The 18,631-nt window shown below is 38.8% G+C and overlaps 1 protein-coding gene across 1 annotated transcript in view; it reads right to left on the bottom strand.

The window, feature by feature from the left end:
- Window positions 1-2,773: 2,773 nt before the first annotated feature.
- The window catches only part of LOC139113993 (galactosylceramide sulfotransferase-like), a 68,242-nt gene continuing 52,384 nt past the window's right edge, over window positions 2,774-18,631 (bottom strand). The window contains exons 5-6 of the mRNA XM_070675466.1: window positions 3,899-4,146; window positions 2,774-3,034 (exon numbers count right to left, since the gene is read on the bottom strand). Coding sequence (XP_070531567.1) covers window positions 2,933-3,034; window positions 3,899-4,146 — 350 coding nt within the window. The 3' untranslated portion in view covers window positions 2,774-2,932. The remainder of the gene's footprint in view (window positions 3,035-3,898; window positions 4,147-18,631) is intronic.

Genomic DNA, 18,631 nt, shown 5'->3' with positions numbered 1-18,631 from the left:
TTTTTCTTTTGACTCTTCGCAAGTCCCCCACCTTATTTCTAAATTGTCAACTGTCTGATGTGACCCAAGTAAAATTATTGTAGCTGGAGATATGTATTGGTGAAAATACATTGATTTGTTTGAGATTTTGCTGTGACATCATCGTGAAATAAATGATCGGCAGCGTTCTTTGTGGCGATGGAATAACCACAATTTCGTGGTTAGTTGCCACATTCAAAAACTTTCCTATTTTAAAGTATGTCCGACAGTTGCACGTGATACACCACGAGAGAGAGAGAGAGAGAGAGAGAGAGAGAGAGAGAGAGAGAGAGAGAGAGAGAGAGAGAGAGATTGTATCCAAGAAGCTGACTATGCTTGTTTTTGTAGTTACTCTCTAGGTTCGTTTATTTTTTTGCCTGTCGGTTTTTGCTTTTTTGCAATTTCGCTGGTTTAATTGCTTATGTTACAGATTCATTGACATTATTGGATCTTTGTGTTGTTCATTATGTTCCCTCCTTTGGATAAATGTAACTGAGGTACGTTTCGAATCAAGTATTAAGCAAAGATATGTTTAATTTATATAAGTGATGAACCTTGGAAAAAAACGAGAATATTTTGATCCATTTTGACTTTCCCCGTTGATCCGGCTCAAAAGTCAAGTAGTAAACCCAGCGATGACTCGTCGTGGAATGATGGATGTTGACGTTTACTTGAGGAAATGTTCTTGAAATGTTACGAAATTCTATCGGGAAATTAGTAGTTACTGAATGCTATATTTTTACGACCATGGTGTTTTGTACAAAGGCAAAGTGAGGTATTACAAAACAGAACATAGCAGCCTTAATTTCGTTTTAATTCAATTACATTTTCGTTACCGTTTGCGCGACATCTCCGTCACAAGATAGTTCGTCATTGGTCTGTACGTGGTCTGTACACGGTCCTGCCCGCGAGACCGTGGTCTGTGTACACGGAGGTAGAAAGAAAGAGGGACCTCCATGATCTGTACAATGACCGACGTAGAGAAAGGAGGTATAGCTACACTTGCCTCAGTCTGACGCGTCTGTGGCATTTAGATATCAAAACAGAGTGGTAAAAATACAGGAATTAACTTCGGCAGACTGTCGCGTTAGTTGTGAGGTTGTCGCAAGATAGGAGAAACACGTACATGTCGCGTAGATCGTGGAGTGGACTTTGGAAAGACATGCCACAGCGTATGGCTAAACGACCCAGGGCCAGTCTAGTCTTGGAGGTAACATAGCTACCTGTACGCTTCATAATCAGTTGATTTTCTCTCACAATGATAAGGAAAGTAATTCATTTGGCCTCACATCAGGGGACAAAATATTTCTTCCTGACTCAAATATGTTCGTATCCATTACTTTACACGAAAATTCAAAGCGGACACCGTCGCTGCTGAACTACTTAGAAGATTACGTAATGGTTTTGCGCATACATGTATACCTAATAGTATACGTTGTTTATGCCTGTTTATCTATGCATACATGCATAAATTAAGTGTCTAGGTACTTTACTCCCATCCTCTTGCCATGGACCCTGAGAGTTTCAGCCCTTTCCGTCTACTACCTTATGAGCTGCTAATGAGGTATTTGGTCAGGGCGATAAACCCCCGCGTCAGTGATCGGTAGAACAAATTAATGAAGGGGATTAGGGAGGGCAATTAACAGACATAGACTGTTTTCTTTTGAAATACTATCCACAGATAGCTAGCGTAAAGTGATAGGCACACACTAGACACAGGTAAGGCTTGTATAATGAAAAATAGTTTAATACAAGACATTTATTGATCATATTCATAACTTCTACACTAATAATTCCTGCTACGCCCTGTGGTATGATCAACATTTGTAGAAATTCTCATCACATTGTACGCATCGATTGTAAATGTACATCCTTTTTTTTCTAAATCATTAGTAATGCAAATAAGCTTAAAATATGTTAGCCACGCCAACCAAACTCTTATATGTTCTTGCAATTTGCAAACCAAAGCTGTGTTCCACACTTGATTTTGATCCGATATGATTTTCTTGAGATAGACAGGCACACACACATCGCTGCGACATTAGCTCACGTTTATTTATTTATTTATTTATTTATTTATTTATTTATTTATTTATTAGGAGCCCAAGCCTTGCAGCTTGGGCCCCTGTTGTTTTTACTGGAATTCAATATTCTTCTTCCTCATCATCTTCTCCTTCGTTTTCTTCTTCTTCCATAACTTTTTTTATCACTCTTCATCTCAGAAACAACGGAACGTAAACTTCTGAAACTTTCAGGACTAATAGGTAGATTTGAGTAATCGTGGATATCATCCTTAAACGTTTGGTTGGTCATGCGACCGAGCGGCCATATTGAATTTTACAAAAATCCAAATTTAATCTCTAAAATTCTTCTTCTCTAGAACAGTACAGATTCAACTGAAATTTTATTCATATCATCCTTACTCTTAGCACTTCCAAATTTGCGAAAGGCATACGGATCAGTCCAGTGCTTTGGCTGCTATATTGGATTTTGCAAAAAATAATGATTACAAGCGAAACCTACAATAACAATGCAACGATGTTTAAAAATCCTCTTTAGAAGAACAAGAAGACCATTTAAAGCTCAAGTTTTGTGCACAGTATCATCAATTCAAGTACCTGAAACCATGGCAAAAGCTTGGTCCCCACCAGCGCTGCTTGCAGCTGTAATTAATTAATTAATTAATTAATTAATTAATTAATTAATTAATTCATTCATTCATTCATTCATTCATTAATTCATTAATTAATTCATTCATTCATTCATTCATTCATTCGTTCATTGTTGGGATGACAGGGATTTTTCATCGTATCTAATTTTCAATTAAATTTTTAATTTGCAATATTCCTTTCTAGGTTGTTTGAGATGTACCACGTAGTATGTTGAAAGGTCACATTTCCACAGCTATCGTTTTCTAGTGACCAGTAAAATTTGAAGCATCGTCACATTTGCTCTTGATGAGGACTACTTTATCGATTGAAAACTTTTCAGTTGAAAATTTCCCTTCGGCTGTGATCTGTATACAAATAAAGAAAACCGGGGGGCATTAGTCAACTTAGGGCATTGGTAGCTAAACCATTTTATTTCAGAAACTACCATAGCTCTAATAGCTCTAATAATTCCTTTTACTTTAAGGTAAAACGAAGATTATGTATACTTTTCACAATATAGACTATAAAACTTTGGACCCATTTGCTTTTTTTGAAACACTTGCGAAAATTAAGTCACCATTAACCAACTCATTGGAATTCTCCGATATTTTGTATGGGAACATTGGGGGAATTCCCTCTAAAAATCGTAAGGAATTTTTATTTGGATAGCAGAGCAAAATGAATTGTGTCGTCAGTACCAAATTTGCTTCTCAAGCTGAAGGAGGCTCACATAATAAATCATACATATGATACATGTGGTGATTAAGAATCCAAAGTTTATAGTAATTAAGACACACAATAAATGTTCTATGACTGAGACTGGTAACTGAATAACTTCAACACTTCAACAATTGGCAAACAGCCGTAAAAGAGGTTTGTTTTACTTACGTTACATACTCTCGCTTTTCGGTAATGATTAAAGAGAGTAGTATTCCCCTAGGACTGGCAATTTTTTATCTCAATGAAGATCATAAAAATGCTCATCAGTTGCAAATGAAGATGTGAAGAAGATAGTACCTTGCAATTAGCTCTCTTCGTCGATATATGTTCTACAATAATAAATCATTGTAGGTCGGGGTCCGATTTTGTATTATGTACACGAGAGTCAAATTGTCGACCAAGTGGTGAATACGACGCAAACCATCAATTTAACTGATATTCTGAATAGGTTTTAATTAACATACGTCACAATAGATTCAAAAAATTAGGCGTTAAACTATTTAACTTACCTGTAAATCCTCCACACTTTCGATTTGTTGGAAGGCTACGTAGGAATTATTCTCGGATTTCTGTACTTTGAAATCACAGCCGAGCATCTTATTGCTGGCTGATATGTATAGATCAAGGGCTCGGCTGTCACTCTTTGACATCAAGTTACGGTAGTGGATTTTCAAACAATACGTCTCAGCCATCTTAGTTGATGAAGTGTTTGACTTATTTTCGACTTGAAGCATATCACGTATCGTGACGTTGGAAGCTTTATAGATAAACATGAAAAATAAACATCAAATTCTCTCTCATTTTTAACCTCTTTATAAGTTTACTCTGTACACTAGGGTTATGTCAAAACTGGACCTTGTGACTTTGAGAAATTAGTAAATATTTTTGTAAGGCAACAATGTGTTTCTTCTGACATTGTTAAAGATAACAAGGTTGATAAAGTGAAAAATACTGCTTTTTTTCTCGCCTCAACTTCCAGAAGACGACACAATCCATATTAACACTTTCCTTTGAAAAAGTTTAAACGAGATAGATTGCGTCTATGGTGCATAATTCGCCAATATCAGGTAGTGGCCATATTGCATTCAAAACGAGGGTCCTTCACGCATAAGTAAGAAACAAACAAACAAAAGAGCATTCAAAATTATGGCGGCACGGGGAAGCTGGACTTGCTGCTAGTTTCGACTTCCAGAATTGTCGTATGGTGACGTCGAAACATTTGCAAAATGTGAGGCAAGAACACCGAGACGGACACTCCGAAGGGTTAATAAATTCTTTTTGGAAGAATATATCCACAAATACGAAGTTAAGCACGCAACGTCAGCATCCACGTTAAAATCGCAATCAAGTTACATTCTTGTGACGAAGAGTACAAATCACTAGTATAGTTTGGGATTTCTGACGGAGGTCCACGTAGGAGACAGTCAGATGTGTCTTCTGTTGTTTGTTTACATCTCTGAAGGCTCATGTGAGAACAAGTATCAGAGACGGTCGTTAGAATTACCTACAATCTTCTAAAACTTTTTCATGCGATGGCGTGTATTTTTAGACTAGCTAAAGGTATGACCCCTTTTAGGACTCAAAATGTGTACACAGTGTTTCTACTTTGCAGTGACCGTTTTACGTAAACATGTTATAGGCAAAACATAAGATTTGGCGGTTTTGAAATTTGTACCAAATCTATCTCTGTGACTGTTTTGGTATATTATTCCAAACTTTCCGTGTCTCAGGTCGGAACATAATTTCAATCTGTGTGGCCAATTCTATTCCCTATGCTGAAACTCACGGTGACAAGCAACTTCAAATTAAAGAAACAAGAGTAAAAATATTTTAATTGTACCCTTTTTGCATCGGTATTAATTGTTTCATAAATTGTAATTTTTTTTATATTTATGACTTTTCTTTCAAGTATTTGATAGTGGTGAAAGATTCGTGCCAAATGTTACGGGTAATTGAAGAAAAATGAGAGTCGACAATCGTTTCGGTATGTAGATATAAATTACTAGTTAAATAATAGAAAAAATAGATTAATTATCCTTTATCAATTATGTATACACTTTTAAAATAGTATAAACCAATGAAATTATCCTGAAATTATACAAAATTAATTGATTATAAGTTGAAAATTCTGCTTTGATTAAAATGTGCAGCTTCAACTTTCAGATTATGTTCTTTTAAGTTACTATTCATGATCACTCAATTTATTGAGATACACTGAATTGTCAACATCTGGCCATAACAATAAAATATGTGAATTATCAGTGACCCAACCTACTCTCTTTAAACCCCACGGGCCTTAAATCACGCAATATTAGAAGGAAAGATTTTTTGCTAACCTGCACGAGGTCCTGAAGTCATGGTAACAAGTTCATTTTTTGTTTGCCTCAGAGTATACTATGGTGATTTTTTGTGTGTAAAAGGACCTGCCTTTAAAAAGAAGAGGAGGCCAAAATTGTCCTCATGTGAGATTATAATATGCCATGACTTTCATTTATCTTCTTATATTTGCCCTTATGCTTATTTAATAAGAAATTTCTTTATTCCAACAGTCTCATTCTGTGCCACACAAAACTCTCAAGTAGTCAACTCCTGAATGAAATGTTATAACATTTTCTAAACAGCTCGATGCCAGTATTTTTCAATGCATAACACATATTTACTAGTTCAGTAAAGTTTTGTGAGTTGGTTGTTGGCAAAATGGGCTACTAGTATCTCAGGACGTCTTTAATTATATTCGTTTAAACTGACAGCAAATTGAGTGATCATATAATAAAAGTACTGGTACAAATGAAGTTTAGTAAGCCTACCGATAGTAGCTGTGATACTCGTGAAACAATCAATCTTCAAACAACGCGTTTCTATCGGGCTTCAAATGACATGCCCGCTGTTTATAATGATTCAGTTTTATGATAGGGTTTGTGAACCATGTAACAGTTATGCAATACGAGGGACCGTTTCAATATCCGAGCACGCATTACATAAACTAAATTATATTATACCAGCTTGAGCGTCCAAATCCAGCACTTTGATTGGTCCAGATGTGAGAAGACCTATTTTATTCGTGATGTACAATAGCCTTCTAACATTAGTTCTCTTTTGATTGGGAGGGCAACAATTAATGTCAATTATTAGCAGAGGGTACTCAAGATGTATTAATTCATATCGTCATTGCAATATTTCGATCCATCGCCAACTGATTCTAAACAGTATGCATTTTCAATTCACCCGTTTTCCTTGTTTCATATGTCATTGATGTTCTCGAAATACCAGTAAATCAACCACATTAACATTTCTCCTCCGATATGACTATTTAAGGTCACAATTTTCTTGATGGTTTAACAGTGACATTAGTCGATATTCAAAGTTTTGTCTGTGTCTTTGTTATAAGGGCAGTGATGATCCTTAGAATCGTGAGCTTCAGGTGCCTGTAAGCTGTAAGCATTATTAATGTTATGCAATCGGTTTGCACAGGACTTCTTTCCACATTGTACAAGATATCATCACCGGACCAAACTTTTTCAAATTTACCCACCGAAAAGCATTTGTGTGCCACAATCACATCAAAATATTACAATTAGAAGGTTGAATCTTGGAACATGAAGTGCAAAATAAAACCACCAATTTGAATGGCTTCATGTTTCTTTGTGGATTTTGAGCAATTGTCGTTGTCTTTACGTCGTGGTCGAACCACGTAGTGACATCAGGAATTACTGGTTTCTGCTTTATCCCCCTACTTACCTGTCACTGTTACCTTTGGGTATCTCATTTGCTGCCTTCCAGAACGAGGCAAAAGTTTAAATACACGTGATCTTATCCCAGGCAAAAACAGTCTATTCAAACAGTTCTCATTTGCCTCGGTATGTGTAAACACACCGTTTTTCAGCTTTCCAGTATATGATATTTTGATGTCGTGTGTTTGCTCTACCGTTCCTTCCTTGGAGCGTGAGTTACGGTATCATCTATTATTTCCTGTTTATTAGTTCTTTTTTAGCAGTCAGTTTGGTTTGACGGTAGTCTTCAGGCTGTTTGAAGTACTGATTAGAGTTTATGAAGCACGTGTGTGTTGTCATTGTTTGCTTTGCACGTTTTGAATGTGGTGATGTGTTTGGTCAGTCTGCAGCTGTGTGCGAGCCAGTTTCTCGTGCATTGTAGTTTATGGTATTTATCGCGCTGGTTTTTCTGTACTGTAGGTTTACCGGTTCTGCTTGTATCATGGACCTATGTGATGTTCCTTTGAGTGACGGTTCTAAGGTTTGTGCTGCGCTTAGATGTGGGAAGATTATTCCTGCTGATGACAGCCATGACAAGTGTCTTGCATGTCGTAAGTCTTCAAAGGCTAATCCTTGTGATATTTTGCAAGGATTGGTCGGATGAACTATGGCTCATTTCTATTAATCCTGAGTTGCTGCAAGGTAAGCAAACTTCAAAAGGTAAGTCTCAGAAGGACAAGTCCAGGAAGTCGGCTAGTAGTACAGCTGTTAGTTTGCCCTCTGACGAGTCGTATGTTTCCAAGGAACAGATTAAGGGTATTCTGGACACTAGATTTGAGCAATTTGCGGAAACTCTTTGTAGGCCGCTTTTCGTGCTCAATCTCAGAGTTTTGCTGTAACAGAGGGCAATCATGTGGAGCCCCAACACCAAAAGCACAGTCTGAGCAGGGATTTACATGTAAACCCTACAGAGGTGATAAGTAATCAGGAGACAGCGGCTGTGTTGGGAGTTGTTCTAAAGCCGTCTTACAAGTATAAAGATCATGATTCTGTTTCTTTGTTTGCTCCGAGTAATCTTGATGACAGCGCAGATGGAGACAGTCATTCTATGTCTAGGTCACAGGATTATGTGCGAAGTGACACTGCTCATTCTGATACTCATTCAGAAATTTCTACTACTGATGCTGACATGTCAGAAGCTTTGTCTGGGAAATAGCATGACATTTTTACCATTGTTGGCAACGTGCTTGGGTGTACAAAAGATGATTTGCCCATTGAAGGACTGATTGAACAAAGATGGCCAGCTATTGAGAAGAGTTTGCCCAGAGTGTTCAAGAACACATTCTAGAGGCAAGAATTGGAGGTTCCTTGAAAAATACTTTGAGGAGTTTGCCAGAGTCCCTAGTGTAGAAAGTTTTGTCCACACTAAATTGGCAGCTGATAAGAAACATTTTTCAGCTAAGGATTTAAGAAGTTTTAGCTATAAGACTGATCTAGGAGATTTTATGGTAGATAAAACTCTTATAGTTTTACTGAGATGCATTTCACATTCCATGTTGGCAAACACTTTTGTACATACGGCAGTTTCGCCAGGTTCTAATATTCCTGATGACCAACTGTCTGAGGGTTTGGAATTTTTGCAGTTTTCTCTACCTTCTTCGGCTGATCAGCTTTTGCGTGCTTTTTCAGTTTCTGCAAGAAGAATATTATTCCTTGACCAGATGAATTTTCCTACATGATCAACTCCAAATCGTTTGAATGAGCTTCCTGTTCGTGGTAATAAACTTTCCCATGGAGAAGTCTCAGATATTTTTTCACCAGGAAGCTGAAGCAGGTACAGATGTCAAGGAACACGAACGGTCCCCCTTTCTGGACCACGCCAGGGACTTAAACGACCTGCTTCATTTTAGTCCAAGTCACAGCCTTCCACTAAACTTAACTGACTTTCTGTAAAGAGTTGTTTCTCTGCTACAGCTGGTAATTATTTTAAGGATAAAGGGATAAGAAGAGCTTTAGACCGCCAGTGCAGCCCTTTCCGGATAAGCCTGGAGACTGTTATTTCAAACAACGATGGTTTGACAAGGGCTCAGTGTGTAAATCTAGCACGATTAAATATTCAAATTCCTTTTCAAGAGGTGCAAGTAGGGGAAGATTATTTCTTTTCAGTCAGCACTGGGCAAAGACAACGACCCGTTGGTTTTTGAATTTCTTCAAGTTCCCCAACTTACAAGCCAGGTTATAAATTTTCCTCTTCCAACGGATTTAGGAAAGAGTAATGCAATCCTTTAGGAAATAGAATCATTGATCTCAAAAAGGGCTATAAAGCATGTCAGGGACAGATCAAAAGGTTTTTACAGCTAAATGTTTCTACTTCCAAAGAGATCAGGGGGTTGGAGACCAATTTTAAACCTCTGCCCATTAAACCTTTTTCTCAAAAAGTAACAAGATGGAAACTCAGATCCGTCAAAAAGGGATTATGCAGTTTTAATCGATTTAACAGAAGCTTATCAACATATCATTATTCACCCAGACTGCAGACATTTTCTCAGGTTTGCAGCACAGGGCAGGGTGTTTCAGTTTCTGACACTGCCTTTCTGTCTGTTGTCAGCATCCTGTGTGTTTACCAAGATCAAAGCAGTTTTGGGTGCCTTTCTTCCAGAGCAACAGATTTATGTCCACATGTATCTAGACGGTTGGCTAGCCAAGCAGAGACAGATCAGGTATTTGCAGCGGGATACAGCACGTATTTTCAGGACAGCTGTCAGTCTAGGCTGGCTACCAAAGAAAAGAAATCAGAACTTTGCCCTAGTCAGAGCATTCATTATATAGGGGCGAAAATAGGTTTGGAGGAAGGGATTGTTATTCCAATTCCAGAGCATTTTTAAGCTATACCGGTATGCGAAATGGTAAGTCACCTCTTGGTGGCTGTTTTCAGACATCTTGGTATTTTCTTCGCCTCCTAGGTCTTATGGCATATTGCGTTCAGCTCATACCTTTGGCAAGGTTGAACATGAGGCCAATTCAAAGTTTACTTCTGTCTCAATGGAGACCACATCAGAATCCTCTCAGTCCTCCTATAAGGGTAAACACCCTGATAACACAGCATCTTCATTGGTAGACCAACAGAGTCAATTTTTTTCAAGGGAGTTTCACTGTCCTTGGAGCCCTCAGAGGTTACAATGACCATGGATGCTTCAACACAAGGTTGGGGAGGTCATATGGGAGAATTGACCATTTCAGGAGTCTGGTCAGAGACAAGAGCCAAAAAAAAACTTACTCAAGCTTCAGGCAGTATCGGAAAGTTTAAAGGCCTTCGTCCCTCATATCTTAGGGAGGTTGGGTCTTGTAAGGTTATACAATTCAACTGTTGTATCATATTTGAACAGGCAAGGGGGAACACGGTCCCCATGTCTCTGTATCCTCATTTGGCATCTAATGAATTGGTGCATTATCAGAATTATCAGGATCAGGACAGCTCACACCAGGCAGGTGCAATCTGATAGCAGATGCTCCGTCCAGACGACGACCTATCCCAACATATCGTTCAGCGTTGAGTTCTTTCCTTACGAGTTATGGTGAACATAGTGTAGGTCAGCATCCTCGTTTTGATAGTCTGATTAAAGGTTTTTTGTTAAGCATCCTCCTCAGAGGAGACTTTTGCCTTCTTGGAGTCTTCCATTAGTGTTAGATTCATTAAAACCAGCTCCTTACAAGCCAATAAGTGAATCTGGTTTGAAGTATTTACAAACTATATTATATATTCCAGTGGTATTTTTCTGTGTTTGATGTCATCGTATTTGAGTGTTTTTCACGGAGCCGTACAACTTTGAGCCAAAGGCAGAACGTTGTGCGGCTCCACAAAAAACACTCATATATGATGACGTCAAACAGAGAAAAATACCATGGGATTATATATTTATCATATGAACAGTCTTCTTATTTTATCTTTTGACGTATATGGATCAAAATTATTGTAAAAAATTGCATTAATTTTATCGCGATTTGCGTTTCACTTACACGGAATACATTCATTCAATGAGTAAAGCGGCTCGTCACCCAGGAGATACTTTCATTCATAAATCCCATTAAGCTTGAATTTTGATACATCGAACGGTATCTCCACCAACCAGACGTATGGATTCTGTCACGTGAACATGTCAATCATTGTCTTGTGCTGTTCCGATGCCAAGGCAACACAGCCATCGGTGGACATAGCTTTTACCGTGCTGGTGATGGATAGTCATAGTATTCAGAGTTATTTAGAATATTTACAAATACATTTATGAAGTAAATGCAACGACACGATCAAAACAGTAATTCTCATTCTCAGAGATGCGGTGGCTTTTGAAAATATCACACAGGTTTACGACCTTGGCGAGCGCAAAACATTTTGTGTGATGACACATATAGTGTACCTAATTGCATGTTTGTGGCCACAACGTTGCCGTCACTGGTCTCCGCTAATGTCAACTTGTCAATCCCGATCTAGGTCGTCAATGTTTTCATCTTATGGACTTTAATGGTTGCAGTGACACATATCTCGCACGTGGATACATCCTAATTTTATTACTTGACGGAAACTCTGTTTTGAGTGTTGCCTGTGTCCAATTCAAGTTTCGAAATATATTGGATTCAAAAGTGTTACTCTCCGGTGTTTGGGCTACAGCTCAACAGCTTATGTCTTCGCTACAGCCTTACGCCTTGCTGAAAGTTTGATTCCAAGCGATATTTTACGGAATATTAATGTGATGAAGGAAATTTATCGTTCTTTGTCAAATGACTTTATGCTTCTGCCTCCTATATCGCTTTCCCAAAGATTATACGGTACTCATTTATTCAGTTAAACTTACGTTTAAGTATAGGTTTCGGCTTTATGGCAAACTGGGATCACCAGGTACGATGTCCACATTGAGCATTATAACTCGACTGGAGCTGCGATGTTATTGAGCCATTTAACGATTGACTGTATCCCCATTCTATTCTTGGGAAAAAGCTATCATTCTAGTGAATCAATATTTTGTTGGACAAATATACCTTCCATGTTTCTATTTCAGGATTTATGGGGTCACCTTTTTGTAAAAATATCATGATAGCTAGCATGGCATCGATCACGACAAGTCAGTCTGTTTTGCGATGTGCATGTACGAATTGTACCATCCTTGCAGAAAAAAGTTCCGGCTGATGATGTAGAATAGGGGTAGTTCGGATTTCTTATCTGTCCAGTTCTACGTCACACAGGTGGCGATTTGGGCCAGTTCATGTGATAAAACTATGAAGACTGTTTTCTCACAGCTGTGGCATCTGGGGGTGACGTAGTGAGATTCATGCTTTGTCTATCAACAGTGCTTATCTCAGATGGGAGCCTACAAGTGTTAGGTTGTTGCCTTGGGCAGGTTTTCTGTCCAAGAATGAAACTGTATTTCGTGTTGGTACAGATATATTCATTCCGAATCTTGAAAATATTTCAAATGATCCACAGGATAAACTTCTTTGTCCATGTAGGGATCTTCGTTTCTACATTAAGATGACTGCGCAACTTCGTGGTAATACAGAACAGTTGTTCATTAAGGTGTCCCCAGGTCAACATGGGCCAGAACACTATTTCTAGATGGTTAAAGGCGGAGCCTCCCTTTAAAAGGACGCCAAGCTATGGCGGCGTTCATTGTGTAAGTGGACACCAAACAGGCAACACACGGGCACACGCTCCAGAAAATGCCACTTTTTAGTTGTCCCCGGCCGCAAAAACATAGACAGACTGCCAAGCGGTCAGTGCAAAGTTGCTGCCGATCGAACTCTGTGGTTATATTCAAAGTCTAACGCGACTGGAAGACATTTTTTTAGGAAATTCAAGTGTTTGTGGTGGGGAATCAATGACCGTTGGCGATTTGAACCAACCGTCAATCAAAAGCTTGCATAAACTCTGTTTGCAGGATTAGCAAAATGTGACAAAAGGTTGAGATCAGTTTGTGTAATTAATGTTATAGAAATCAAACATCGTACTGGCCAGGTGTTTGACTGGGAGGAGAACTCCACTAATGCGAGAACCTGGGATTGAAAAGTGCGGCTTTAAGGGATACAATCCAACTTGCCTATGATTCTTCCGATGGCCATTGTAGACTGGTGCATTCCATCAGAGCGCAAGATACGCGAGCTATGGCTGCCTCGTGGGCTTTGTTTAAATGTGTGTCAGTTGATGACATTTGTAAAGCTGGTTTTTGGGCTTCTCCAATTACCTTTATTAATTTTACCTCAAGGATGTGCCTATAGAAGCTAGTTTTGCTTTAGGTTCTTTGAGGTGTGGCTCTACCTAGGTTGGGATAATTTGTTTGACATACCCTCCTCCATTTAAGCTTTAGATTCTTGTAAACCCAAAGGTAACAGTGACAGATAGGTAGGAGAATGAAGCAGAATGAAAGATTCCCCCAGGAAACATCTTTCTGCGAGAACTCCTACTTTCCTGTCACTCTCCCTTCCTCCTCTTCACTGTTTTGATAGTCTATTATGGAGGTTGAGAACTGTTTGAATATGGATTCTCATGGCAGTTCCCACCTGGGATGAGATCACGTGTATTTAAATTTTTGCCTTATTCTGGAAGGCAGCAAGAAAGATAGATTCTCACAGAAAGATGTTGTTAAGGGGGGGAGCTTTGATACTACAAGGTTCCAGAAAGTGCATAGGACACTCTTTTAAAAAACTATAATTTTTACTATAACCCAAACGGGATTTGAACCCCCACACACTCACAGCAACATCGCCTAGCTGCTAGGCCTCACACTAAACCAGTCGGCTACCGTTTCCAACCCAAAAGAGTTGGTCACAGCAACCGACTTAGATGTTACAGTCCTGTGCGCGACCGAGAACACAGTGTGCATGGAGCAGACGACACACAGACACAATACAAACACACATACAGTAATCGGAAAAGCACAAAACTTTTCACTGAGCTTCTTAACACTTTCACTGCGTAATTAATTTTTATACGTGCATTCCTGTGCATAGTTTTCTATGGAAATACGGCCTTATAAATATTAATTTACATGCATAAGCTGTATCTTTGTAATTATAAGAGTATTCGGGACAATTTTTTCAGTGAGTATTGCAATATGACAGAGCATCATAAAAATGAACAAAAGGTCATGTGACACATCCAGAAGGTCACGTGATCACGGCGGCCATATTGGATTTTACACAAAAAATTCAAAAATGTTGCCTTTTTTTGTTATTTCAATATATAAATGTATATTTTTCAGTGCAACACTTTAAAAATTACTACTTACATTTTATTAACTCACATTCAGTCTGGGGAACACATACTCAAAAGATTTCCCACATAAGTGAGGTTCATATGCATATTTATTACAAGTTCATCTTCGAACAACAGGTATCATCTGACATTCAAAAGAGAGCTATATTATATATAAGCTTATATACTGGTAGATAGTCGATGTGTAATTGTCATTGATGTATTGATATCATACAACATCCACAGAATACACCATCAACGTTTGTGACGTCGTTCACAGACCTTTTGTCGCACTTTGCATGCTCAGCTGCCCTACCTTCCTGTCTTGCTTGCAATGTCTGTCTTAGCTCAACTGGTTTGGGAACATATTCAAGTTCGGTATTGTAATTTGAAATTTGACTTCGCTATCTCCGTCGAGTTCAGTTTCATGATCACTGACAATTCCACTATCACTGTCTAGAAAAACATGGTAAAGGGCTTAGTCGGTGTTAAACTGTGCCAGCGTCGCCATTTTTAAATATCTCCTGACAGAAAAACAACAACTGATCACACGATCCTTACAAATTACGGCGGAGGAATGAGCGGGAATGGCGGCATTTGTTTACAAATTAGGCGCGCATGCTCATTTAGGTTTGACCTCTACCTCGTACGCTTAGCTAGGCTTGAGGAAATAGTCAACAAACATGATGTAGATCAGACAAAGCCAACGTATATCGAACGCATATAAACGCGTACGTTCTTGGCGCGTTTACGCGCCTCCCGCAGTCTGGCCGTTGGCGCAGAATGCGCCCTCCCGCGGTGAAAGTGTTAAGAGGCAGCGAACACTACAGAATGAAGCTAACACAAATGAAAGACATTAGGCAACCAATCACAATGCCATAAGGTGATCACTGTGTTACTATGTTCTATAAGCTGTCTTCTCCATATTCAAATGGTACCTTCCTTTTTGTTTTGCGCATGCTCAATAAAGTTTACTTGTTCTGGTGTTGGCGGCCATATTAACTGTGATACAGTGTTGCACTGAGTTTTTCATGAATTATATCTCGATAATCACATTGACGATCTTTAACAAATGGTAGCAGAGTAATATTTATAAAAACCCTCCAGTGCTAGTACCGACAACAGTGTATAAAACTTGGAAGAACGAAGTCCAAATATGGCAATTCATGATAGACATCGGCAAGGAGAAACAAGCTTTGGCAGCTACTTTGACACTGGCGGAGACAATGAAACAAAAAAGGAGATGTAAAACAATTAACTAAACTACAACTCACTCAAAATAATAAAATAATCACCAATTCAATGTGTAAAATCAAGTCTGGAGTATTTGACATTTCTACTGTGCTTTACTATGGGGAGGGCCTTGAAAGGCGCCCTGTAGTGGCAGCAACAGGAAAGGTTTTGAATTTTTGTTGTGTTTATTTACTTCACGTAGAATTCAGGGCCATAACTGCTGTGGTTGATAAATGTTAAGCGTGCTTCAAAAATGAAAAAACAACCACTTAAACCAGTCGTCGGTTTCCCTCTTGCAAGAGATTTTAATGAGACTGTAGCCTTTGACCTCTATGAATTGGGAACAACCTGTGGTATCTCTACATCATTGATGTCTTCAGTAGATTTAGCGCAGGTGCAATCATCAGAAGTAAAGGTTCATCTATTTTTGTACAGAAGTTCACTCACGACTAGATTAGTATTCATGGAGCACCAAAGAGGTAATATTGCGGATATGGTCGTGAATTTAACAACAAGAAAGTTCGTGATATGTGTGAAAACTTTAACATTGAGTTCAAGACCACGGCAGCTTTCAGTCCTTGGAGCAATGGCTTAGAGAGACACAACCGGACACTGACCCACATACTAAGTAAAGTGAAGGAAGATACAGTATTCGATTGGGATACCACCTTGAGCCGGGCGTTAGTTGCCAAAACAGCCTATGTAGTATTCATGGGTACCGTTCCTACCAGCTGGTTTTGGAAGAAATCCCAATTTACCTTCTTTGCTTGTTGATTAGCCTTCTGCATTCGAGGGAACAATAACAAGTGAAAGTGTTGCTAAAAACATAGAATACCTATATGCAACAAGACAAGCATATACCCAGGCAGAATGTTCAGAAGAAATAAGAAGAGCTTTGCGAAAACAGATACGACCTACCACAGAATTGTGCAAAACAGATGACAAGGTGTAGTATAAACGACCAAGAGTTACAGAATTGAAAGTACCTGTAAAAGTTATAGGCCAATATGGTTCTGTTATATTTGTGAGGCACTCGGGTATAGTAGTTCGTGTACATAGTGCAGATTGAAAAGGGCAATCAATGAGACTATTCCAGGTACTCATCAGTCTGATACAACTGAGGATACATTTAAAATGACAGACATTTCGTCCTTGACTTCCAATGATGATATGAATCAGAATACAACCACATACGATGATTGTGATACTGAAGAAATAGACGGACAGTACAATGATCTGACTGAAAAGAAATCTGCCAGTCAAAACATGAATGACTCGTATATGAAGCTTAAACCTGGTGACAATGCAGCCTAAAAACATCAACAAACTGGCAAACAGCTGTCTGCTAAGGTACTGAGTCATGCATGTAAAGCCAGTGGTAAATTAAGAAATTGGTATTATTTGGAATATACAGAGCCTAGTCAATTACAAGGTATTCAGCAGTCTGTGGACTTGAGCAGGGTTGCAGATTTAAATGTTGAGGCTGTTGATCAAGCTGGAAATACCGTGGACTCTGACAATATCAAGAAGCTTCATAATTGGACACTAAATATAGTATATGAAGAGATACCTGATGTAGGACAGAAATGCATAACCACCAGATGGGTATGTACACTAAAAACGAAAGATGGAGAACTGAATGCTAGAGCCAGATTAGTAGATCGTGGATTCGAAGAAATAGGTAATGAACAAATACCTAAAGATTCTACGAGTGGAAAAGCTATTCCATGGATATCAAGACTGCCTTTCTTCAGGACCAGAAGATTGAGCGGGAAACACATATCCGTCCATCCTAGGAGGCTAACTGTCTAGGCAAGGTTTGGCGTCTGCAGAAATGTGTCTATGGCTTAGGAGACGCATCTTTGCCCTGGTAGAACAAGGTGAAGGCTGTTATGCTTGAACTGGGTGCGAATATTTCGAAAGTTGATCCTGCAGTGTTCTTTTGGAAGGACAAATAAGGAAATCTGATGAGCATATTGGCTTGTCATGTGGATGACTTCATTGGGAGTGGAACCCCAGAATTTGAAACAACAGTAATTGATCCTGTGAGGTAAAGAGAAGTCAGTTGTGCATCCAGTATATTGGGATTGGTCTTGTGAGTGTTGGAGAAGACATATACCTCCATCAAAATGAGTAAGTGAAGAATCTTATTACAATTCCTATCGAAAAAATAAGAAGTAAGCAGAAGAATTCTCCTCTGACTGAAAATGAGAGAGATTTGCTACGCTCTAAGGTTTGACAGATTTTATGGATAGCCCACCAGAAAAGACCTGACATTTTGTCCGATGTTTGCAGTTTCTCAGTAAAAAACATCAAATACGGAACAGGTGGTGACATTTTTTATGCAAACAAAGTCATCAGAAAAGCCAAGTCTGATTCTTTACCTCTGAAATTTCAGTATTTGGGGAAAGAACCATCACTTGTTGTATTCAGTGATGCATCATGAGGCAACCTGCCATGTGGAGGAAGCCAAAGCGAATACCTTGTTCTACTTGTTGGAGAACAGGAAAATGTTGTCCATTTTGTTGGAACACAAGGAAGATAAGGCGTGTAGTCCGAAGCACATTAGCGGGAGAAACACTGGCGATGGCTGATGCAGTACATGCTGGAATGTTTATCTCAACACCGTATGCTGAGCTTACCACTGGGAAAGCTGTTACTAGTATTTTGCTTTGTATAATCACTGATTGTAAGTCGCTGTATGAGGCTGTGAAGTCAACCAAGCCAAGTTAGTCAGTGAAAAATGCCTACAAATTGAAATCATTGGCATAAAGGAACTTCTCCAAAATGGGCAGATAAAAGTTCGTTGGCCTGAAAATGGAAAACAACTAGCAGCCTGTTTGACCAAGAAATGGGCTTCTTCTCTATTTTTGATGGACACACTAGAAGAGAGAATCTTAGATTTGTGAATGACATGTAGACATCGTCAAACAAGAGACATCTACGTTATATATGTGTTCGTGTTGACTTTATTTGTTTGAAATTGAACACTTGAACATTGAACATTCAAAAAAAACCCCCAAAAACAGAAAAGTTTGTTGAGTTCCAACAAATCC

This window comes from Ptychodera flava, chromosome 16, assembly GCF_041260155.1.
Source record: "Ptychodera flava strain L36383 chromosome 16, AS_Pfla_20210202, whole genome shotgun sequence".
Classification (NCBI taxonomy): domain Eukaryota; kingdom Metazoa; phylum Hemichordata; class Enteropneusta; family Ptychoderidae; genus Ptychodera; species Ptychodera flava.
Note: the sequence above shows the minus strand (reverse complement) of the source record. Positions and strands in the feature narration are given on the sequence as shown.